This window comes from Pelodiscus sinensis, chromosome 25 (assembly GCF_052426305.1).
Source record: "Pelodiscus sinensis isolate ZL-2025 chromosome 25, ASM5242630v1, whole genome shotgun sequence".
In the NCBI taxonomy this organism is placed as follows: Eukaryota; Metazoa; Chordata; order Testudines; family Trionychidae; genus Pelodiscus; species Pelodiscus sinensis.
Window position 1 is genome coordinate 1872248 of NC_143076.1, and position 24854 is coordinate 1897101.

General features: G+C 52.9%; 1 protein-coding gene across 1 annotated transcript in view; it reads right to left on the bottom strand.

The window, feature by feature from the left end:
• Positions 1-11810, bottom strand: part of LOC102449828 (uncharacterized) — a 33856-nt gene extending 22046 nt beyond the window's left edge. The window contains exon 1 of the mRNA XM_089773351.1: positions 29-11810. Coding sequence (XP_089629477.1) covers positions 29-169 — 141 coding nt within the window. The 5' untranslated portion in view covers positions 170-11810. The remainder of the gene's footprint in view (positions 1-28) is intronic.
• Positions 11811-24854: the final 13044 nt, after the last annotated feature.

Sequence of the window (24854 nt, forward strand, 5' to 3'; positions counted from 1 at the left end):
CCCTGCAGCTCCCCACACAATCCCCTACCTGAGCCAGCTCCACCACAGCCATTTCCCTGCCCTGCCTCCTGCAAGATGGGACAATCCAGAGCAAAGAAGAGACGTAATTCTTCAGCCTGTCAGGGAGAGAGGGGCGACTGGGGAGGTTTCCAAAGGGGGCTGGAAACATTTCACACCCCAGTTTCCCAGGCTCCCTCCCTACAGACAGATGCTCTAGGCCCCACTGTGCTGACACACTTCAGTGAGGTGACAACACAGACCTGGCCCCTCCCACCAGGGGTCACCCACGAGGCACTGTAACACCCTCTCTGGGATAGAGTCTCTGAGACAGACACTAGAAAAGAGCAGAAGTTCCAAACCTGCCCCTCTGGGGGATCCCCCAACCTTGTCCTTGAGGCCAGCAAGCCCCCCACCCCAATGCATCACATGGGGGCTGGGAGGGCAGGAACTGGCTTTTCCTTCCCTGCCTCTTGCTGCCAGGACAGTCAATTTGCCCAGGGTGAGGCAGTAAATGGGTCTGGGCAGGTTGGAGGTCTGGGAACCTCTCTCCCAACTTCCTGCACTGCTGCCCCTTCTGGTCTCCCCAGTCCCCTTCCTGACTCCTGCCCTCTCCCATCCGCTGGGAGCGCTGGTGCCTGCCCGGTGCCCATGCATGTTTGCTCTTCAGTGGGAGCCTGGCTGTGCCACTAAGGCAGCAGCTCTGGGACCCGCAGACACACAGGGACCCTCCTCCCCTCTGGTACAAACTCAGGCTGGAAGAGGCTGGTTTGGCTGAGTCACTTTCCTGGCTGAGTCACTTTCCTGCCCCTCCCAAGTTTTGTCCCCCAGTTCTCTCCCGGTCACCGGGAGCTGATGCCAGCAGAGCCTGGGGCTGCCCTACAGGGCAAGTAACAGGCATTGAGGAACATCCCCACCCGGGGTGGGCACAGAGGGGTGCAATGAACAGTTCCCTGCTACAGACCCATTGCTCAGTCTGGACTCCCAGATCATGTCATCAGCGGCAGCAGCATCTGACCCAGGAAACTCACCTGCTCTAGGGCCCTGTAACCCGAGTAGAGACAGACACCAGCCTCCTCTGCCTGCGCAACAAGCAGGGGCCCTTTCCCCACATGCCTGAGCCCCTGGGCTGCCCTGAAGCTCCCAGGGACAGCTCAGTAGCTGCAGATTCCATTGGCACAGCTGGACTCACCAGAACTGAGCCAGACCAGAGAATCAGGGTTTTTAAACTGATCTGAAGTTAGAAAAAAGTTATGGCTCTTCTCAGTCCATCCTACATCCACCTGGTAACTGAGGGGTGGGCGAGATTCTGTGGCCTGCACTGTGCAGGAGGTCAGACTAGATGATCATAATGGTCCCTTCTGACCTTAAAGTCTATGATGCAGGCTCCACACTCCAAATTCAGTCCCCCACTGTAGCCAGTCCCAGAGCCCACTCCCAATCCCTCTCCCTACATCCCGGGGCACTGCTGGGAACTGAACCATCTAGTTGCACTAGAATGGACACCAAACACCAACTGTCACTGAACTCGCATCTACTCTGAACTAACCCCCAGCTCAGCTCCTTGTTAGGATTGGGCAGCAGTGTCTCTGGTCTGACACTAAATCCTGAGCAGAAATCAGAGCAGCACCAGATCAGCCCTGTTGGGTCAGACCCTGCAAATGATGAGATTGTTTTTAACATACAGGTTAAATTAGGTGCTGTTTGTTGGGGGGGACAGTGCAGAGAGTGGCTGCCTGTGGCTATTTCCCTTTTAAATTCTGAGTCCGAAGAGCCGGGCTGGGCAAGATACAGCCTGGGATAGAGGAGTTAGTGATTGGTTAATTGAATAGTCAAGTAACTACATACATTCTTTTCGGCTACTTGACTATTCTATAGTCCCTTGGGGCAGGACTGTCAGCCAGTACACTCTGGCCCTATTCCCAAGGGGGCCACTGCCACTTTGCGAGGGGTGCCAAGTGAAAGCTGGTCCAAAAGGGGAGCCAGTTTAAAAATCAACTCCCCTCACAGACCAGCTGCCTGTCATCCTGTGCTTCTGCCTCTGTATCATCAGATACCTGCCTGGTGGAGATGGTGTCTGAGCTCTTGAACCCCGCATGAGCCAGAACTGAATTGGGCTGCCTGCCTGGGTAACTCCTAATACACCATGTAAATGAAGAGCCACAGTGCGGGTAAGTCCCAGACCGACAGGGGTTGCTCTTGTCTGGAGCAGCCTGTTTGTGAGGAATGTGGTGCCCCACAAACAGGGACTGTGCCAGTGTCAAGATCAGCCTCTCTCTGTGGGGAATCCAACTTGCTGTGGAGAAGGGCTTGTCACAGGGGACTGGGAGCCAGTGTGACCTAACTAAGAATATTAAAATGCGGTTAACTGACTAGCCAACTAGTCAATGGAACTCCGTGTACAGCCCAGGGCCAGCAGGAAGTTCTGCTGACTCCGGGACGCACACGGGTGCCTTTTTTGAAATGCACTAGAGTCCCCAGCATTGCAAAGCCATGGAACTTGGGATCAGAAGAGGACCCTCCAGCTGATCCTGGGCTCCCTACGGCATTTCCCGGGAAGCCTGAGGTCAGTTAGGGAGTCTCCAGCTGCCCCTGGGCTCCCCGCTGCTGCCCCTTTCAAATCGCAGAGCTGAGTGGATCAAATGGGCAGCCACGACACAGCTAATCCATGCATCAGCTGTTTGGCGGCTGTCCCTTTAAACAACGCATCCATGTGATTCAAAGGGACAAATGCCTATATTAAACTTCATTTTAAATAAAATAAAGTATTAATTCATGTCCAACACAAAAGGTTTCAATGTTTTCTCTATTAATGGCAAGGGTAGGCAATCTTTTCTGAGCCACAGAAAAATCAGCTGGGGACCACACAAGTGAGAACAAAAAACTCCTCCCAACCTCACTGATGTGGCCCCCCCAATTCAGACTCTTCATTCCTCCAGTGATTCCCTAGGTGAGGGGAAGGGACAGGGAGGACTGAGGTTCAGGGCTTCCCATAGAACAATTTTCTTTTCTGGTGAATTTATGGACACCCTTAGGCCCTAAGGTGGGGACAAAAATGAGGGGTTCAGTAAGTGTGATAAGGCTGTCAATGAGTGAGATAGGGATGGATGGGGGGGTGCAGAAGGGGGAGAAGTTGCAAGGACTGAGTAGGAGGCAGGGTGCAGAAGCAGGCTGGGAGTAGAGTGACATGTTCACAGGCCAGCTGAGCTCCATGCTCAGGTTTCTGTGTGTTAGGCCCTAGAGAATTGAGCCCAGTGAAGTTATGTTAAGACAGATCAAGGAAAGAGGTTAACAAAGGTTTCTGGGTAGTCCCTGAGCAGAACTAGAGACATAGTTCAAGCAAGGAGGCGCTCCCTACATACTTGCTTGAGTTGCAGAAGTAAAATAAGTGAAAGGCTGCATTCCTATACCGGTTGTGATGGGAACAGCTAGTTTGAGAACTGATAAAGTAACTCCCTGTTTCTGTTCTCACCCTGATCTTAACGAACTGTCTCTGCCCTCTGTTGTTTTAACTCCCTGTCTCCTTGTTTGGTACTTGCCTTCTGGGCTGATAAGAAAGCTGTTGACGTATTATGAATTGCTTAAGGCCATGAAGTATACGCATTAACACTAGAAGCTTCTAACTAATTAAAGGAGAGGCTGAGATGCTTGGGCAAATGTTTTATGATGCGACGGAACTGTCTATATAATCTTATTGTTACCGAAATCATGGCTGGTTCACTTAGGAGACGGGCCGCTTTCTATTGTAGTGCGCACTATTCAATAAAGAGCTTGTGATTCGATCTTGCTAGTATTGCCTGTCTCTTTGAGGTCAGACAACGAATGAAGGCCGTCCGAATTAAAGTCCCTGACATGTGCCTCCCCCTCAGCCCAGCCCAGCTGATCCCCTCACAAATCACGCAGAAAATGGGGATAGGTCAGTCTACAGGAATTCCAGTGCCTTCTAAGGACAGTCTGGCTTTCTTTATGTATACCCACTATGGGAAAAATACTTGCAAGTTACTGGATAAGTGGAATTTGTATACTCAAAATGACCCAAAATTGCAATTCCCATTGAAAGGGAGTTTTGATGTAACTAAAATTTTACATTTAAGGGAGGTTCTTGAGGGTCGTGGAGCGAAAACTCCCGATCTGCAATGGTCTGCCTATCTACCATGGTATGAAGAAACTTTTAAAAGGCAGAAAGAATCTCAATTAAGAAGCTTTAAAGATACTCAGGAAAAACTGCAAACACAGATTAAACTGCTGAAAGAGGCTGGCACTCAATCAAAAGCAGTGATAACTAAGCCTAGTGCACCACCTGTTGGGCAATTGTATCCTTGTCTCCCAAACCCCGATTCACAGGATGACATGAATGATGTCCTGTGCCCCGAGTGGAATCCCCCGCCATTCCCAGCCCCACCTCCAGCTCCCGAGCCCCAAGTAGCTTCAGGAAGCCAGGCTGTGACTGAGAAGGAAAAACCAGGAACTGGAGTGTTCCCGATTACATATAAGATTTTTGGGGGAAGCACTATTCTCCTCCAGCCAGCAACTCCTAAGGGACAACGATCAGTGGCACGTATTGAGACGGGGAATAATAGCCCCGTCGCCGCTTATCCTTTACGGGAAGTCCCAAACCCACAAGGAGGGCGTATGCAGGTTTAACAACCATGGACCAAAACCGAATTACACGCCATGGCCAAAGATTTTCCCTCAGTAGAAGAGGACCCGGTAAAATTTAAAGCAGAACTGGCACTAGTAATACGGTCTTATGATCCTAACTGGCAAGACCTCGATCTGCTTTTGAGGGTGATTCTCCCTGATGATAAGCGTAAAAAGATTTTAAAGAAGGCAGGCTGGCCACCTGGACCTATTTCAGGAGACCCAGATTTAGCAGCTAATAAAGAGGCTCTCACCCGAGCTAGAAATGGACTGCTTGATAGTATCCTTCAAGTCTTTCCCAAACTTCCGAATTGGGCTAAAATTAGCACCTGCAAACAGGAAGAAAATGAATCACCAGGTGCCTATTTAGAAAGGCTTACTAAAGTGTTTGAAAGGCACTCTGGCATTGAAAACCCAGCTGACACTGCCAAGCAAGCGCTGGGTGCCGCTTTTGTTACTGGACTGGATCCAGCTATCCAGACCCTGTTAAAACAGATAACCATTGGCTGGGAAACTAAACCCTTAGAGGAGCTTCTGACAGTGGCAAACCACTGCAGACAGTGTATAAAGGCTAAGCAGGACAAAGAACCTAAGCTTATGGTTCTGCAATCACTGCCTACTAAAACAGGCAGGGGTCGGGGGTGTCCCATAGAACGACAGTCCCGGGGCTCACCCTGGTCTGGAAATTCTGCTGGCCATGGCAACCCCAGGATAAATGCAAACACTTGTCACTATTGCAAACAGCCAGGACACTGGAAAAGTCAGTGCCCAAACCGCCCCATGCAGCCAGAGCCTGTAGCTTTCAGACCCCCGCAGGGTCAGTTTACTTTAGCAACGGCTGAGAGTCAATAGGGGTGCCCAGAGGAGGATTGCAACTTCACCCTTTTATCTCCGCTTATTCCCCTGAATTCTGACAGCACCCTCACTTGCCAAGTTGCTGGACAAAACACCCAGGTTTTAGTGGACACAGGTGCTAGCAGGTCCACTCTCCAAGCGTCTTCTTTCTCTATTCCTATTTCTAACCAGGTTGTTAATGCAGTTGGTATTTCTAATCAAGTCGTGCCTCACCCTGTTTCTAAACCCGTGTCTCTTGTACTAGGACCTATTTCTGAGCATCATTCCTTTCTCCTAAGTCCTACTTCCCCTGTGAATCTATTAGGAAGAGATTTATTGTGCAGATTACGTTGCACTATTTTCTGTACTCCTGATGGGGTTTATCTTGAAGTGCCTGCACAGACCCGACAGGAGGTGGAGGACCTGCTGCAGGGTCCTGACACTGAACTATTTCCCTTAATTCCTGATTCGGATGCTGATCTTTTGTCCCAGGTCCCCAACTGTTTGTGGGCCACCACCCCAAACGAAGTAGGCAGGATATCAGTGGATCCCGTTTACATTTCTGTTGACAAAACTAAGCGTCTGCCCCGAATTACCCAATATCCATTGAATCCTGCAGCTGAGGCAGGAATTCAGCCTGTTATTTCTGATCTCTTGGCACAAGGTGTTCTTGTTCGCTGTACAAGTGAGTGTAATACTCCTATACTGCCTATAAAGAAACCAGGAAGGGACACCTATCGTTTCGTCCAGGACCTTTGAGCTATTAACGCTATTGTCATTTCTCAATTTCCTGTTGTGCCTAACCCGACCACTATTCTCTCCTCTATCCCACCTGATTCCACCCATTTTACTGTCGTTGATCTCTCCTCCGCCTTTTTCAGTGTTCCCCTCCACCCTGATTGCCAATATCTTACTGCTTTTACTTATAAAGGACAGCAATACTGTTGGACCGTTCTGCCACAAGGGTTTAGAGATTCTCCCACCTACTTTTCACAAATTCTACGGCAGGATCTCTCTGACATTACATTCCCTTCTGGCTCTACTCTTATTCAATATGTAGATGATTTGCTTCTTTGTAGCGCTTCCCTTGAGGCCTGCAGATTAGATTCTGTTGTACTTCTCACTGCTTTAGCTAATAAGGGTCATAAAGTGTCTAAACAAAAACTTCAGCTCTGCAAGCCCACGGTTCGGTATTTGGGCCATGACCTCTTGGCAGGGAGCCGTCACCTCTCTGCTGATAGAATCCAGGCAATCCTTTCTGCCCCTAAACCCACTACCCCCTCCCAAGTCCGCTCTTTCCTCGGTATGGCTGGCTACTGCAGACAATGGATTCCTAACTTTTCTCACCTAGCCAAACTGCTCCAGGAGCTCACCCGTAATGCAACCCCTTCCCCTATACCGTGGGGATCTCAGCAAGACACTGCTTTCTCGTCTTTGAAACAAACACTAGCTCCTGCTCCAGCTCTGGGCTTGCCCGATTACTCCCGTCATTTCACTTTGTTCTGTCATGAAAAAGAAGGATGTGCTTTAGGTGTACTAGTGCAGAAACATGGTGATAAATACCGCCCTCTTGCTTATTACAGCACCTATCTTGACCCCGTTGCGGCCTCATTTCCACCGTGCCTCCGTGCAATTGCGGCAGCAGCACGGATTTTAGAGCAAGCAGAACCTTTGGTTTTACAATCTCCATTAACACTGGCTGTTCCTCATTCGGTGTCAGCATTACTTTTAAAAGGGAAAACCCAGCACCTTTCTAATGCCCGTCTTGTTAAATATGAACGGCTTCTCTTTGCTTCTCCCAAGGTCTCTGTAATTCGCTGTGACTCTTTAAATCCCGCTACACTGCTCCCTGCACCCCATGAGAAGGAGCCTCATGACTGTTTGCAAGTTGTGCAAGCCGTCACCTCTCCAAGACCAGACCTGTTTGAAATGCCTTTAGATAACCCTGATTTTATACTGTATACAGACGGTTCTTGCTTTTATAATTCTAGTGGAGTTTTAGTAGCAGGCTATGCAGTTTGTTCTGTCTGGGATGTCATAGAATCTGCTCCTCTACCTGCTGTTTCTTCCGCACAGGTAGCGGAATTAATAGCTCTAACAAGGGCTTGTCACATTGCCGCAGGAGCGTCTGCTACTATCTACACTGACTCCCGGTATGCTTTTGGCGTAGTTCATGATTTTGGTACGCTCTGGAAGCAGCGAGGTTTCCTTACTTCCTCTGGCCACTCTATAAAGAATGGGCCTTATGTAGCCGCTTTACTTGATGCAGTACTTTTACCTTCGGCTCTTGCTATTGTTAAGTGTGTAGGTCATTCCTCTTCCTCTAATGAAGTTGCATTAGGAAATGACATGGCCGATCGGGCTGCTAAGGCAGCCGCCCTATGTCCTCCTCGGGCTGAAGCATTGTACCCTTCTTTCCCACCACTGCCAGCTCCTTTGCCATCTCTGTCAGAACCGGCCCTCCTGCAGGACCAAGCCCCAGAATCAGAAAAGCAGGAGTGGAGACTGGCAGGGTGCACCTTGCACCCAGATCATTTGTGGCGCAGCTCTGACGGCCGCATTGTTGCCCCAGTGGTCTTGCTACCTCACCTTGCCTCCGTGCTCCATGGATTGTCGCACGTTGGCAAACGGGGGATGGTGGCAATCCTAAAGCAAAATTGGTTTGCTCCCAAATTCTCCCAAGCAGCAAAAGATTACTGTCTGGCTTGCCCTGTCTGCCAAGCCCACAACGTGGGTAAACCTGTAAAGACAGTTCTGGCAACCAGACCTCCGCCTTTAGGACCATTTCTGAATTTACAAATGGACTTTATTCAATTGCCTAAATGTCAATCCTTTGAATATGTGCTGGTTATTGTTTGTTTGTTTTCGGGATGGGTAGAAGCTTATCCCTGCAGGAAAGCGAATGCCATCACAGTAGCTAAGAAACTTCTAAATCATTACATCCCATCATGGGGAATACCCCTGGTGATCTCCAGTGATAGAGGTACCCACTTAACTGGACAAATTGTTCAAAAACTGACAAAGTACTACTCTATCAGACAAGCACTGCACTGCCCGCGACACCCGGAGAGCGCAGGAGCAGTAGAGAGACGTAACGGGATTTTAAAGAACAAACTTGCTAAGATATGTGAGGACTCTGGTTTAACATGGGTAGAAGCACTCCCGATTGCCCTAATGAGCATGAGAGCCACTCCTAATCGGAAAACTGGACTCAGTCCACATGAGATTGCATGTGGCCGACCTATGAGACTGTTAAGCAGCCCAGACATTAACCTGGCTGATGCCATACTCATTAAAGGAAGCATAGTCAAGTATTGTCAGGAACTTATGAGGTGTGTACAGTCCTATCATTCACAGGTTAAGGACGCCTTCCAAGAGGCCCCGACTGAGCCGTGCTATAAACTACAACCAGGAGACTGGGTTTGCGTGAAAGTTCACCAGCGAAAGACTGCCCTAGAACCCAGGTGGAAGGGTCCCTACCAAGTCCTTCTGACCACTCATACTGCTGTAAAGTGCGAAGGATTGCCCACCTGGATTCACACATCCCATTGCAAACCTGTCCTGGCCCCTACAGAAGTTGGCCCCAACAAGGAGCACCACAGACCTGGTACCGGAGACCCAGGTCCAGAAGCAGACGGGGATCAGCCCAGGCTTGGTACCGGCAATCCAAGCCCTGAAGTAGACGGTCCTGAAAGACCGAGGCCAAGGTACCAGCTGCGGCCCAGAAGGACCTGCCAGCGATAGGTGAAGCAATCTACAAAGTCCTGAAGAACAGCCAGCATGAGGCTGGACAAACAATTCATGTTGAGCTTATGCTTAATCTTGTTTTTAATACCTAGTAGTTATAACCTATATGGTTCAAATGTGTTTATGCTTTTAATGAACCAAGTTTCCCAAGAATTTAATTCCACAGGTTGCTGGATATGTGCTCACAGTCCTGTACATTCAGAAGGAGGCACCCCAATGATTCCAGTTCCACTGAACAACACTCAAATGAATGGCCCATTAAACAATGGGAACGCTTAAGGCAGGGGGAAGACTGGACCCTCTGGGATTGGTTAGGAGGCTGGTTTGGACATGTGGGAACTTGGATTTTGCAAGGTGTAGTTTTAGTATTGGCTATATTCTTTTGTGCTTATTTTTGTTTTGTTTCTTGCTAATCAAATGCTGTATTTCTTGTATTCTAGAAAACAAGGGACAGACCCTCACTAAAGGGAATGTGGAAGTAATGATGTTAAAATATGATGAGCAGAGAGAGGAACAAGAAATGTATATAAAGGCTTTGATGAAAATGGAGATGTAAAACGGTTTCATGGTTAGCCTTTAAAAAGCTAAAAGGGGGGAGTTGATGAAGCTATTTTATATTTAGCTAGAAGCCATTCTGTATAACAAAAGCCATTTCAGTTTCTTGTGTCTGCACGAGGGAGTGAACTGGCCTTCACCGAGGTGGGGAGAGACCAGAGGGATGCGCTGTTGGAATGTGTTAATGAACTATTTTGAGCTGAAGCTCGAACTCCCTTTTAACCTGTTTCTTTCTATGCTGATAATAATTCCTCTTTGAAGTTCTTTGATTTCTTGCCCTGACATCAGACTTGTTTGGTTAAGGGTATAAAATACTAGGATTGATTATATTAGCCAGCCTTACTGGGCCCGACTTTGCTGGGACCACGTTTGGCTCACTTTGCTGTTTAGCCGCGTAAACTGAGTGAGGCATTTGCTTTGACACACCCATTAAATGCACCACATGCAATAAAACTGGATCAGAAAGTCATTATGTCACTAATATAATCCCTAAATCAAATTGAGCTGGACTGTACTGGGTTAAGTGTGCCCAAGGTGCTCACTGTGCCCCATATCTACATTTTATTAGGGGTGGGCAGCATGGCTAGAATTATGCTATCATGTCAAACCCATAAGAAAAAGAACCCCAAAGCATGTATTGGAAACCATTTTGGGTGGAACTGCACTAGGAGCTGGAATACTAGATGCCACTACAGAGGTATTGGCAAACAAGCACAGCTGAAATACAAGAGGTGGAAAAGCCTATCAGTGCATGCTTATCAAAATTAGGGATGGGACAACAATTTTCTAGAATATTGCCAGTATGTCAACCACAGGGGAAAAGGAAATGTTACTGTTAGCAGGAACTATGGGATCAATACAAGAAAATGCATCCTTAGGATTAGCCTGTACAAAGGCCCAGGAAATAAATCAGCAATTGATTGTTCATATAATCCGGGAAGGTATCCAAGGAAATTTTAGAAATAGGAAAACTGTTGTGGGAAAATGTTACAGAAGGGGGGAGACAATTAATGGCATGGTGGAAATTGGTTACGTTTTACCCTAAACAAAGATCAAATGGTTCTACAAGCATATGTATAAAATGTATGCCCCGGCACAGGGCTGGAGAACCTTTCTGGGGCTGGGGGCTGCTGACCCACAAAAAAATTCAGTCAGGGGCTGCACAAAAGCGAGAAGCAAAAAGCCAAACAAGAACAACAAAAAGTCACAAAAAGAACCACCTCACTGACATGGCCCCCGAGAAGGAAAAAGTCACTGCTCACATTCCCCTCACACACCACAGCCTACATGGGCCCAGAGTAATAGATTGTGTACTCCAGTTCTGTGGTGGGGCAGCAGGGAAGCTAGAGCTCCAGTGAAGGCTCCCGAATGCTTGGGAGGGGGGCATGAACCTTGAGGGCCGTCCCCATTCAGCCTCCAGGTTCCCCACCCTCATCTAGCCTAACTTTTAATAGCTACATTCCCATAGATACCACTGGATAGATAACAAAAAAAACCCAACATCATTCATTCCACTGATTAGCATTCCTGGGCATACGAAGAAAACCCAACGATGGAAAGAAAATGACTGACAAGTTTCATAGAATCGTAGAGCTGAAAGAGACCTCGGGGTCATCAAGTCCAAACCCCTGCCCCAAAGCAGGACCAATCCCAGTTTCAGTGTGCGGCCCATGAGAATTTGGGATTGGTGCATGAGGATCAAAAATCACAAGAAAGAGATGAATGCTCCTATGTAAAAGAAAAGGAACCCAGAGGTCCGTACAGATGGGGGAGGCAAAGGCTCATAGTCCGCCAAGTAAGCGCGCTCCAGCCAGTCGGGGCAGGGTCTTGCTGTTGGTGGAGCGGGGCAGAAATCAGCCCACGGGGGGCTTGGTCACTTGGGGGACCATGTGGTGGGGGGGCATTCGCACCTTGTGGCCCACATTTACAAAAAAAGCCCCCCCATCCCCGCCAGAGCCCTCCTGTAAACCCATCTCTGTACCCACTCCTGGACCTTGCAACCCCCCTGGAACACCACTGCCCCGCGCCTGGGCACAGCCCCACGCACCCCGCCCCCCCCCCCGTGCAACCCACTGCCCCGCGCCTGGGCACAGCCCCATGCACCCCGCCCCCCCCGTGCAACCCACTGCCCCGCGCCTGGGCACAGCCCCATGCACCCCGCCCCCCCCGTGCAACCCACTGCCCCGCGCCTGGGCACAGCCCCATTCACCCCCCCCCCCCCGTGCAACCCACTGCCTCGCACCTGAGCACAGCCCCATTCACCCCCCCCCCCCGTGCAACCCACTGCCTCGCGCCTGGGCACAGCCCCACTCACCCCGCCCCCCCGTGCAACCCACTGCCCCGCGCCTGGGCACAGCCCCATTCACCCCCCCCCCCGTGCAACCCACTGCCCCGCGCCTGGGCACAGCCCCACTCACCCCCCCCCCCCGTGCAACCCACTGCCCCGCGCCTGGGCACAGCCCCATTCACCCCCCCCCGTGCAACCCACTGCCTCGCGCCTGGGCACAGCCCCACTCACCCCGCCCCCCCCCGGGCAACCCACTGCCCCGCGCCTGGGCACAGCCCCACTCACCCCGCCCCCCCATGCAACCCACTGCCTCGCGCCTGGGCACAGCCCCACTCACCCCCCCCCCCCGTGCAACCCACTGCCCCGCGCCTGGGCACAGCCCCATTCACCCCCCCGTGCAACCCACTGCCCCGCGCCTGGGCACAGCCCCACTCACCCCCCCCGTGCAACCCACTGCCCCGCGCCTGGGCACAGCCCCACTCACCCCGCCCCCCCGTGCAACCCACTGCCTCGCGCCTGGGCACAGCCCCACTCACCCCCCCCCCCCCCCGTGCAACCCACTGCCCCGCGCCTGGGCACAGCCCCACTCACCCCGCCCCCCCCGTGCAACCCACTGCCTCGCGCCTGGGCACAGCCCCACTCACCCCCCCCGTGCAACCCACTGCCCCGCGCCTGGGCACAGCCCCATTCACCCCCCCCCCCGTGCAACCCACTGCCCCGCGCCTGGGCACAGCCCCACTCACCCCCCCCCGTGCAACCCACTGCCCCGCGCCTGGGCACAGCCCCACTCACCCCGCCCCCCCGTGCAACCCACTGCCCCGCGCCTGGGCACAGCCCCACTCACCCTGCCCCCCCGTGCAACCCACTGCCCCGCGCCTGGGCACAGCCCCACTCACCCCCCCCCCGTGCAACCCACTGCCCCGCGCCTGGGCACAGCCCCATTCACCCCCCCCGTGCAACCCACTGCCCCGCGCCTGGGCACAGCCCCATTCCACCCCCCCCCCCGTGCAACCCACTGCCTCGCGCCTGGGCACAGCCCCATTCACCCCCCCCCGTGCAACCCACTGCCCCGCGCCTGGGCACAGCCCCACGCACCCCGCCCCCCGTGCAACCCACTGCCCCGCGCCTGGGCACAGCCCCACTAACCCCGCCCCCCCGTGCAACCCACTGCCCCGCGCCTGGGCACAGCCCCACTCACCCCGCCCCCCCGTGCAACCCACTGCCCCGCGCCTGGGCACTGGCCCCCGCATTCCTACTCCCCTGCACCCGCCTCCCTCCCAGCCCCCCGAGCCAGCCCGCAGTCTCCCCGCCGAGCCCCCCAGGCTCCCGCTCACCTCAGCGCCTCCGACCCCTCCGACCCCCGCTTCTCAGAAGCAGCCGCGAACCGAGCAACGGCGCCAACGGCTCCCTCAGAATTCGTTACGGGGGGGGAGGGGTCAGACGCGGGACTCACTGAAACCCGGCTGGGGCGAGGAGGAACGGGGGGCGGGGCGGGGCCACACTGCGCGTGCGCAGCGAGTCAGTGACGCCAGGCCCCGCCTCCCGCTGCTCTGCAACCAGCCAATAGGGGCAGCGGGAGGATCTGTAGGCGGGTCCCTGCACACGTGGGTCCGGGGGACACGGGGCCAGGGCCCTGGCGGGACATTTCTCCCCAAACCGCCCGGGCTGCGATTCTCAGCGGCCCCGCCCCGCGCAGCCGGAGCCCGCCCCGGGCCGGGAGCAGCCGGGTGTGGCTGGGGGGCACTTTGCAGCTGCCCCGGGAGCGCCCCGCCCGGAGGGGCCGAGGCCGCAGCGACCCCTGGGAAAGTCTCCGGCTGGAAGCCACGTGCCCCTGCCCCAGATACAGTCCTCGCGCTAGGACCCAGGGGCCGGGCGCTCCTTGCAGCCCCCCCCCAGAGACAGTCCTCGCGCTAGGAGCCAGGGGCCGGGCGCTCCTTGCAGCCCCCCCCCCCAGATACAGTCCTCGCGCTAGGACCCAGGGGCCGGGCGCTCCTTGCAGCCCCCCCCCAGAGACAGTCCTCGCCTAGGACCCAGGGGCCGGGCGCTCCTTGCAGCCCCCCCCCAGAGACAGTCCTCGCGCTAGGACCCAGGGGCCGGGCGCTCCTTGCAACCCCCCCAGAGACTGTCCTCGCGCTAGGACCCAGGGGCCGGGCGCTCCTTGCAGCCCCCCCCCAGAGACAGTCCTCGCGCTAGGACCCAGGGGCCGGGCGCTCCTTGCAGCCCCCCCCCCAGATACAGTCCTCGCGCTAGGAGCCAGGGGCCGGGCGCTCCTTGCAGCCCCCCCCCCCCAGATACAGTCCTCGCGCTAGGAGCCAGGGGCCGGGCGCTCCTTGCAGCCCCCCCCCCCCCCCAGATACAGTCCTCGCGCTAGGACCCAGGGGCCGGGCGCTCCTTGCAGCCCCCCCCCAGAGACAGTCCTCGCGCTAGGACCCAGGGGCCGGGCGCTCCTTGCAGCCCCCCCCCCCCCCCAGAGACAGTCCTCGCGCTAGGAGCCAGGGGCCGGGCGCTCCTTGCAGCCCCCCCCCGGTACAGGCGACCGCTGCCTCCCCCTGCGAGCGCCCTTCCCCAGGGGCGTCCCCACGTGGGGAGCCTGAGTGGGGCGGGGCAGGGAGGGGGGCGTGGAAGGGGCCGTGCGGAGAATTCTGGGGCTGGGGGGGGCAGAGCTGGGACAGGGGGACACTGGGGGGGGGGTGAAGGGAAGCAGAGAGGATGCGGGGGAGGGGCTGGACGGGGAACATGGGAGCAAGCGCAGCGGGGGGGAGACAGACACTGGCAGCTCCCCCAGCCCGTGGGATTGGGGAGGAGCTGCCCTGCCCGACATCCGAGCTAGAATCTGTCTTTAACGCGAACTGTAAATCGGGCGTGGTGGGGAGGCGGGATTGGGCTGTTCTTGCTGCTGCTACTGCTTCAGTTGCAGCTTCTTCTCTGTCTCTGCTTGTTTTTTTGCTGCTTTTACTTCTTTGGGTGCTGCTGCTTTCGGCTGTTTCTGCTTGTTCTTCTGTTGCTCCTTCTCCTGCTGCTCCTTCTTTTGTTTCTGCTATTGCTGCTGCTTGCTTTTTCCTCTCTTGTTTCTTCTTCTGTCGATGGCTTCTGCTGTTGCTGCTGATTTTTCTTTTCATCTGCTTCTGATGCTGCTACTTCTTGCACCGCTGCTGCTGTTTCTTCTGCTCCTTCTCCTGCTTCTTGTTTTTCTGCGTCTCCTTCTTCTGCTTAAATCTGCTGCTCCTTCTATGTTTCTTTTCCTGCTGCTGCTACTTCCTGTTTCTTCTGCTCTTCTCCTGCTGAGACTTATTATTGTTGTTCTGCTGCTGTTGCTTTGGTTTCCGCTGCTTCTCCTGCTGCAATTTCTTCTGCTGCTGTTCCTGCCTCTTTTATTCTGCTGCTGCTTCTGATGTTTCTTCTGCTGCTGCTTGTTCTTCTGATCTGATGCTTCTACTTCAGCTGAGGTTTCTTCTCTTCTGCTTCTGCCTCTTTTCTTCCCTTCTTATCCTGCTGCTCTTTCTGTTGCTGTTGATCCTTCCTCTGTTCTTCTTCTGCTTCTTCTCTTGCTGTTTCCATTTTTCTATTGATGCTGCTACTTCCTTTTTGGTTTCTTCTTTTGCTGCTGCTTCTTCTAGTGCTGTCACTGCTCTTTGCATCTGCTGCTGCTGCTTCTTCCACTGTGTCTGATTCTTCTGCAAATTATTTGCGCAGGAGGGCCAGTGTAGACAGCACAGTACTGTTTTGCGCAAAAAAGCCCCGATTGCGAAAATGGCGATCAGGGCTTTTTTGCGCAAAAGTGTATCTAGATTAGCACTGATGCTTTTCCACAAAAAATGCTTTTGCGGAAAAGCATCCGTGCCAATCTAGACGTTCTGTTCCAAAAATGCTTTTAACAGAAAACTTTTCCGTTAAAAGCATTTCCGGAAAATCATGCCAATCTAGACACAGTCATAGATGGTATCATGAGCTTTCGTGGGCACAGCCCACTTCTTCAGATGACTAGAGTTTTGAGTTTAGGATGTGCAGACCTATTTATTTTGGCTCTGCACATCCTAAACTCAAAACTCCAGTCATCTGAAGAGGTGGGCTGTGCCCACGAAAGCTCCTGATACCATTTATATGTTTTGTTGTCTATAAAGTGCTACCAGACCATTAGTCTGTACAGGATAAACTTAAAAAACAATGAACTCAGCTACACCCTGAAGCTGGTATAATTTACAGAGCATCCATTCCATTAGTGTGCTTGTCTCTGCTTGGATACTATTTAGTGCCTTCACCACTGGGCCCATAACCATGGCGCATTCTGTCAATAAAACCAGCTCTGCTGGATTCAGCCTGTCGTACAGTCAATACATAATGTTAATACAAATACAGAATGATCAGGGTTTGTGTTTTTAACAAAAAGAAAAGCATAAAGTGAAGAACTGCTTCTTGCATACTAATTTGGAGTCCTGGGAACACATTTCTCATGGACCCTTCTCCTTGTTCATTCAGTATGTACTGAATTCTCTCCACAGCCATGAACACAGAGTTCCATCTTTTCTGGCTTGGCCAAATGCACTGGGGCTTGCATTCTGCTTCCACCATTTTTGCTCCACTTGCTGAGTGTTCAATTTTATTTCATAGTGCTTAGCATCTGGCAAAGGTGGACCTGGCCATCTCTTCTTAGGTGTCATTTGATTCTCCCTGTACCACATCTACAAATGAAACTAGGTTCTACAAGTGGCAGGCTCAATGTTGGTGTTTTGGTACAATTTATTCAATTTAGGCACAAACTGAAGAATCTGCAGCTGGTGAGCTGGTGCTACAGGACACAGGGAGCTGGCTCTCCAGAGCCTCTATTCCCTTGGGCCAGGCACGAGAGCACCGTGTGCGTGTGTCCAGCTGCTGCATTCACTGTGAGTAACTCTTCTTCCCTTCTCTGGGCCAGTAAATCGTTGGTGATGGTGCCATAGGACTGGCTGCATGCGCTGGGTTTTCTTTCAGCCGGGAGGTGCCAGTGACTTGGGGCAAACGCTCCTTTGGGACGGGCAGAAACCAGAGTGTCGGGGGGCTTGGGGAGGGAGCAGGTGTCTGTCACTCAGGCTGTCCTGCGGGGAAGGGTTCCCTCAAATTGGTTCCATCAATATGTGGAATAAATGTCATTCTGTGCACCAAGTCAGGTGCAGATGTGCACCACACTTAGAAAGAGACTGGCGGGGCTGGTTCTGCTCATCACCTGGGCGGTGCCTGAATCTGTCCTGGATGGCTGCCCAAGTGCTCAGCTTACAGGGAACACTGGTGGGGGGGCCCATGAGCAGCTCCAGCCCATGTCCCCCCCCCCATCCAGGGCAGGTGGAGAGTCTGAAGCTTCCCACAACTGCCCTTGTGGTTCTTACCCCATTCATGTCACAGTAAGAACTGTCTGGGCAGCGGGGGATCCATGGACCCTCCATCTGCCCTGGGCAGGGGTACTAGGGCTGGCCCAACAGCCAGCGGCAGCTTTCGAGTCCCCGATCCCCAGGTGGATGGGTCTGTGATGGCCCCAGCTGCATTGGCACCCCAGGGCTTCTCTTCCTTGCGCAAGGTCCAGATTCTGGCCAGGGTGGGGGGCAGAGCCCGGGAGAATGGGGAGGAGCAGGGGGCAACTGATGAAAAAAGAGGCCAGGCCAGATCTGCTCACCTTCAACAGTGGGAGGGGCCCTTGGCCTCCTGTTCTGGTGCCCCCGAGGGGGATGGGCAAAGGTAGAGGTTGCTCATTGTGACAGGTGTATCCTGTATATCCACGGCAATATTGCACCCCTGCTCTAGGGGCTCGTGACAGGTGGGGGAGGGGCGGTGCAAGGGAGGGGCAGCAGCACATGGGGCTGGGAATGTCCCAGACACCAGCACCTCCCAGTCCTGGAGCAAAGGCTGGAGATAGGCCGGAGGGGAAACTGACAGACGCACCCCCCCCAGCCTGTACCCCTGGACCAGTCAGTGGGGAGAGGGGCCCCACTGGGGTGGGAATGTCCCTGCTCCCAGCGCACTGCCAGGGATTGAAGGGTGTGGTGACCAGCAGAATCAGCCAAGGTCGGGGGGGCAGATGTGATACCAGACCCCAGCAGCAACCGCTGCAGCAGAGGGTGGGGGGGCGAGGAACTGAGGGGGGGCGGTTCCTACAGCCTGGGAGCGGGTTAATCCGACTCCACAAGAACTCAGGGGAGCTGGAGCCATCGCCCTGGCAGCTGCATGGCCCGTGGGGGGAGCAGCCCGCGCAGCCAGGGACACGCATGGTGCAAAGAGCCCCTAGCTGGCAGGGCGCTAGGACCCAGGGGGCGTTGGGTGGAGCAGCCCCGCTCCTGCAGCCTGGCCACAGGCGGGGACATGCAGGTGCCCTCGCTCCTTGCAGACCCCCCCCCCCCGGAGAAGGGGAGCCGGCAGGGTGCGTGTGAAGGGGGCGGGGCTGTGGCCTTTGGGGCGCTGGAGGGCGCGGGGGATTGGGGTGCGGGGGCAGACTGAGCAGCCGAGCCCGGAGCGTGTCTGCAGGGATGGAGCCGGGGGAACTGGGGTGTGAAATGGACCCAGCCCTCCCCCCGCCCCGCCGGGTGCGGCCCCTGCAAACACCCCCCACGCGAGGGGCCGGTCCGGCGGCTGCCGGTGAGATCAGGACCCCGACTCTCTAGCCCCGCCCCCATCTCAGCTCTGTAACAATGGGGGGGGGGTCCTCACTGCCGGGCTGGGGAGGCAGCGCCGCGTGCAACGGGCAGGACTCGGGGGCGGGACCGGTGCGCGCTGCTGTTCGCCTCCCGCGCGACGACTTGCGGCGTCTCCCCCGCCCACCCACGCGTGACGGTGCGGACACGTGACCAGCCCCCACCTCTATGCCGGTCAGTCCGGTCCGAGGGGCGGGGCTGGGGCTGCAGGGTCTCGCGTGGGCCCCACGTGGCTGCGGGTAGGAGGCTGTTGCGGGTTTGCGCCTCCCCCTCGGCGCTTGTGCGTTTTGGGGGGGGCGGTGACACAGCGGGGACCCCGCACCCGTGGGGCTGCTCCTGTCCCCTCTGGCACCTGCCCCCTGCCACCTCCCGTGGAAACACCCGCACCTCGGGCTGCTCCTGTGCGTGTCAGCGGGGCGGGGGCAGCGGGGAAGCGAGCCCCCCCCATCAATCCCGCATCAGCAGGTGACTGGCAGGGGGGCAATAGAGTCTGTTGCCTGTTGCACCCGGACAAACTCACCGAGCTGAAGGACGAGCAGCCCGCGGGGGCCTCCTAATGATCGTCTGCAGCCCCAGCCCTTTGCATGGGCCCCTGGGGCTTTTCGGGTCCACTCCAGGGACATTGGAGCTGTGGCCTGGAGACAGAATGTGACCAACTGGGCGAGGCCTGCAGAAGAGCCCCCTCGGCTCCAGAGCTTGTCCGTCTCTGAACAGAACTTAATAAAAGGTCTCGCCTTAAAAAACCGGGTTGAGCAGCCCTGCATCTGCCGCTCCATTCGCTGAGTAACAGAAATTTAACCTCTCCAGAAAGGGTGAAAGCCCCTTTGACATGAAAGCCCCTCTCCTCTGCCAGGCTGCAACACCCATGTCTGTCCCCAGCTCAGCCCCCGGCCTGCAGAGCCAGGGACAGGACGCAGGGAAACGTTTTAGCTGCAGCCTCCTGCAAACCCGCGTGGCCCAGCTTGGCTCTAGGGCCCGGAGAATCCCTGTTCAGTGTGTGTTTGCTTAAAGCTGCCTGGCTCACGCTGTAAAGCAGGAGCAGAGAACCTACGGCCCAGGACTTGCCTGGATGTGGCCCCTGAAGCTCCAGGAACCCCCCGATATTGGGGAGCCTGCACTGGCTTTCTAGCCACCCCTTCCCACCTCCCTCCCTCCTGCCACTCCAGCTGGTGTGTGGGCCACATCAGTGAGGGGTTTTTCTTGCTTCTCACTCAGTGCGTGTGTGTGGCCCCGACCCAAAAGAACCCCCTCCCCCCAGTTTGTTTGTGGAGGGAAGATGCATGAAATTGCAGGGAAGAGAGACAAAGTCTGTGCAGGTGCCAAACTGCCCGTGTGGGTGGGGAGATCCCACAACTGGCTTCAGGGCCAAGAGAGGTGTAACCAGCCCCAAACCCTCTTATCAGTGTGAGCTCTGGGGAGGGAAGGATGAGCCAGGGCGGAAAGAACTTTCTCTCAGGCTTAGACAGGGGGGTGGAACAGGGTGGGGGGCGGGTTAGGCATGACGGAGAATTTAATCCGAGGGTTCGGATGGGGGCCCAAAACCCCTACCAAATCAATTCTAGACACCCTTTTTAAGCAACCAGCTTTATTCAGGAATGCATTCCAGGGCAAAAACCTCCAGGATACTCAGGAGAAAAAAAGTTTCTGCAAAGTTTCTGCAACTGCCCAAACAAAGGGAAGGTCGTTTGTACTTTCTTACATGGTAATTACCCCCCTTTTACTGACCACTTACAATTGCATATACAGGTCATGCCCCTTTGCACCAAATTCCCTCCAATCATCATTTGTCCCCTCACAGTCATTTTGCAGGCCTTACAACAGGTTCAAACCAGTTTAACCTGTCCCCTCCTTTTGTATACCTGTGTTCAAGCACGTACCTCTTTACAAAGACCAGACTTTAACATCCAGGTCACAGCAGGGGTCATACTGACAATAGTTAAGTTTATCCTTCATTCCCCCCTTTGATCCACTTGTGGATCACAATCTTAAGCATCCTTTCCCATTCATCCTCAAACGTGCAAGTGTCTTTGTAGTCTTTCTTGGGAGGGTTCTGTACGTTTAGCAGAAGCATCTGTTGTACCTTGCTTTCTGCTACATTTACTATCTTTTGTAAGCACCTTTTAATACAGCATAAGGCTAGCTGTATCATTATGTATATAGAGCATATTAAGACAAGGAACATCAATATTCCTCCCACCACTTTCTTCATGAGTTCGCTTAACTCTATTCCCAACCAATTCAAAGGATTCCAGTCTTGCCACTGCTCTCTAAATGTTTTTGTCTGGACAGATAATGTTTGGATTTCCTTTATCCTTGTGGTTAAGTTTGAACTCACATCAGAAACTTTAACACAACACTCTGGGCCTATTAATCCACATACCCCTCCTTGAGCTGCTAGTAGATAGTCAAGAGCCAGTCTGTTTTGCTGGGTAAAGATTTGTAATTCATTTAAATTTTCCTGTACCACACCTAATGCCCCCTCTGTGGTATTCATGAATTTCTCCATAAGCAGGGACATTGTTTTTAAATCATGATTTGTTTTTGCCTGCCCTACCCATGGAATGGTAGTTTCAGCTACTGCAAGGGCAGTTTGTTCTATCCAGTTCCATGCTTTCTCCCAAGACCCATCTCTCTTGTTCCTGATATGCCCTGGTGGCAAAGTGTCAACAATCCTCATAGCTGGTGTCACAAGACCGAGGTAACAAAACCCTGAGGCATTCTGCGGAAGCCTTTTATAGGCAAATTTACCACATATCCACCAATAATTATACATGTTCCACGAGTCAGACTGATATATCATCATCGCAAAGGTGGTGTTACCTTCCTTGCAAAGGTCTGTACTAGTGGTCCCTCCCCATATGGTGGTTATTTCTGGTTTGAATAGGGTGCACCAAAGGTTTGCGGTAGACATAGTGGAACCATTATGCCATACCTGTGTCCCATTCACCTTTGTTAGAATGTGTGTGCAGCTTGATTTCCCGACAAAGGTGGTACCTGTAAGATTCCTACATAGGGGGCTTGTACCACTGAATGATAATTGGATGCACCCAGTCTGATCGAACCACACAGTTTGGTCATTTTGTTCCAGTAATGCATCACTTACTAGTCCAGTTTTGTTTAACGGAAGGGCACCTATTGGGTATCCACTATATGCACTTTGTGGTGCCCAGGCACACACCCAACAGTTAGTTTTGTTTGCGGCTTGTGCCATACCTTCTGCCATCTGCAGAAAGGTGTTAGTACCAATACCATTCCCCCCTTGGAGCCAAATAAGGCCTATACAAAGGAGGAACAAGAGTTTAGCCATTGTGCAGGGATTGTAATCCTTTCAGCACTTGCGCAGACGGAGGTTATAAGTAAATCTAGAGGAAGGAAAACAGCTTTCAGAAAACCCACCGTCCTCTGACAAAATGCTGGTAGGGTCAATGGCAAGGTCGGGTGTAGATTTTTGTGGAATGTCAACGTGACTAGTAGGACCAGAAGGGATCTGGCCTGTAGTGAGAGCGTAGTGAACGAGGTCCAGGTCTTTGATTTCCGATGATGTATCCTATTTGGGAGGCCAATTTTACTTGGATTTGAGCCTCCTGGAAAATGGCAATATATCGGGAGAGGCAAATTCACACAACTTATGAGGGTCAATGGTGCGGCGCACGTGGTTTGCGTGTATCAAAGAATCTCGTTCAGCTACCTTCACAGCTGTGTTGGTAGTCAGCAGGACTTGGTAGTCATTCCACCTTGGAGATAGGCAGTCTTTCCTCCGGAATTCTTTTATCAGGACCCAGTTTCCTGGCTGCACGTCATGGCAAGGCACATAAGTTGGGACAGGTAAGGCTTCTGCAACCTGAGAGGAGAGACTAAAAGCAATTTTAGACAGATGTATACAGTATTGAAGTAGTTCGTCATAACATTCAGACAAGTGGGAAGGATTAATTTTTCCAGGAGGCTCAAATCCAAGTAAAATTGGCCTCCCAAATAGGATTTCATGAGGGGTGAGACCATGTTTGCGGTTCGGGGTATTTCGGATATGTATGAGGGCAAGGGGCAATGCCTGTGGCCACTTGAGTCCAGTATCAGAGATAATCTTGCTTAACTTCCGTTTGATATCGAGGTTTTTCCTTTCAACATGCCCTGAACTTTGGGGATGATATGGAGTATGGAATCGTTGTTTTATGTGGAGGGCTCTACACAGATCTTGCAGGATTTTGGCCGTGAAATGGGTTCCCTTATCCGAGTCAATTTTTAAAGGGATTCCAAATCTGGGAACCACCTCAGTAGCTAATTTCTTCACCACAGTAGTGGCGTCCGCTCGGCAGCAAGGGAAAGCTTCCACCCAACCACTGAACACACATACAATAACCAGACAATACTTGAACCCACAGGAAAGGGTTAACTATAAAATCAATCTGCAAATATTGGAAGGGTCCATAGGCCCAAGTATGAGCACTCAGAGTAGTCTTTTCTCCACCCTGGGTAGAGAACTTTTGGCAAGTAGCACAATTGCTGTTGATTTTAGCAGCAGCTTGGTGAATCCCGGGCGCATACCAATGCTTCAGAATCTGGTCTGCTACCCCCCTTTTGTTCATATGTCCTATTCCATGGGTAATGGTAGCCAAGTGGGACACCAACGTAGAAGGAGCCACAGGTCGTCCATCTGGTGAAAGCCAAATGTTGTTATCTTGAATACGACACCCAGCTTTGTACCAATTGTGTTGTTCCTTCTCAGGTGCCCTAGATTGCAACAGGGATAAATCATTTAGAGTCAGGGGAACAGAAACAGCAACCAGGATTTGAAATGGAGCTGGAGGTCCACAGGCAGCTGCATTCTTGGCTGCAAAATCTTCCCGTCTGTTTCCTATTGATACAGTATCAGTTTTATCAGTATGAGCACTGCAATGCATAATAGAAATAGCAAAAGGTAATTGAATAGCAAGCAAGAGGTCATTAACAGAGGATCCATTAGAAATAGCACTTCCCGAGGATGTTAAGAATCCTCGATGTTTCCAAATCTGACCTACAGAATGACAGATATTAAAAGCATACATTGAGTCAGTATGAATGTTAACAGATTGATCAGTAGCTAAAATACAGGCACGAGTGAGAGCAATTAGTTCAGCTGCTTGTGCACTTTTTATCCCTGGAAGAGAATGAGCTTCAATTATTGCATGATCAGAAACAACAGCATACCCGCTTATAAGGTTTCCCCTATCATCCCTTTTACATGACCCATCAGTGTAATACACTAAATCAGGATTGGACAAAGGAATGTCCCTTAGATCAGATCGCGGGGTACAAGTGAGGTCCACCAATGCTAAACAATCATGGGGTTCCATCTCATGGGGCTCTCCATCAGTAGGGTTAGGAAAAAGGGTGGCAGGATTTAAAGTAGAACAGCGTACTATAGAGACATTCTGGGCTCCTAAAAGGGCTTTCTCATAGTTAGTCTTTGCATTGACAAATGCTGGGTCTTAGTCTTATTCAACAAAGCTTGCACTGCATGGGGTACAGCAAGTGTTAGGCGGTGACCCAATACCAGGCATTGACTTTTTTCTAATAGTACGGCAGCTGCGGCCACAGCTCTAAGACACGGGGGGAAACCCTTTGCTACTGGGTCAATCTGAGCACTAAAATAAGCTACAGGACGAAGGCGATTTCCAAATGGCTGGCATAATACTCCCGAAGCGACCTGATCCTGTTCGTGGCAAAAAAGAGTAAAGGGTTTATCATAATCAGGGAGCCCAAGAGAGGGTGGAGAGACCAAAGCAGCTTTCACTTTTTGAAAGGATTTTTCTTCCTCCTCTGTCCACGGGACGGGATCCTTCACCTTGTCACATGTCAGAGATACAAGGGGTTTTACAAGACCAGAGAAATTAGGAATCCATTGTCTGCAATAGCTAGCAGCACCTAAGAGAGACCGAACCTGTTTCTTAGTTACTGGGCGAGGGAGAGAAAGAACAGAGCTTATGTGTCTCAGACACTTCGCCAAAGGATTAATGCCCACAAAACAGATATCAGACAAGATCACAAAGAGAAAACAGTTTCTTGCCACTTTAACCAGAAAGGACACTCTCTAAATGACTTAGCCACCTGCATTCTGCTACAAAGACCTTTTACATCTGCACTTGAAAGGGAATCCTCTG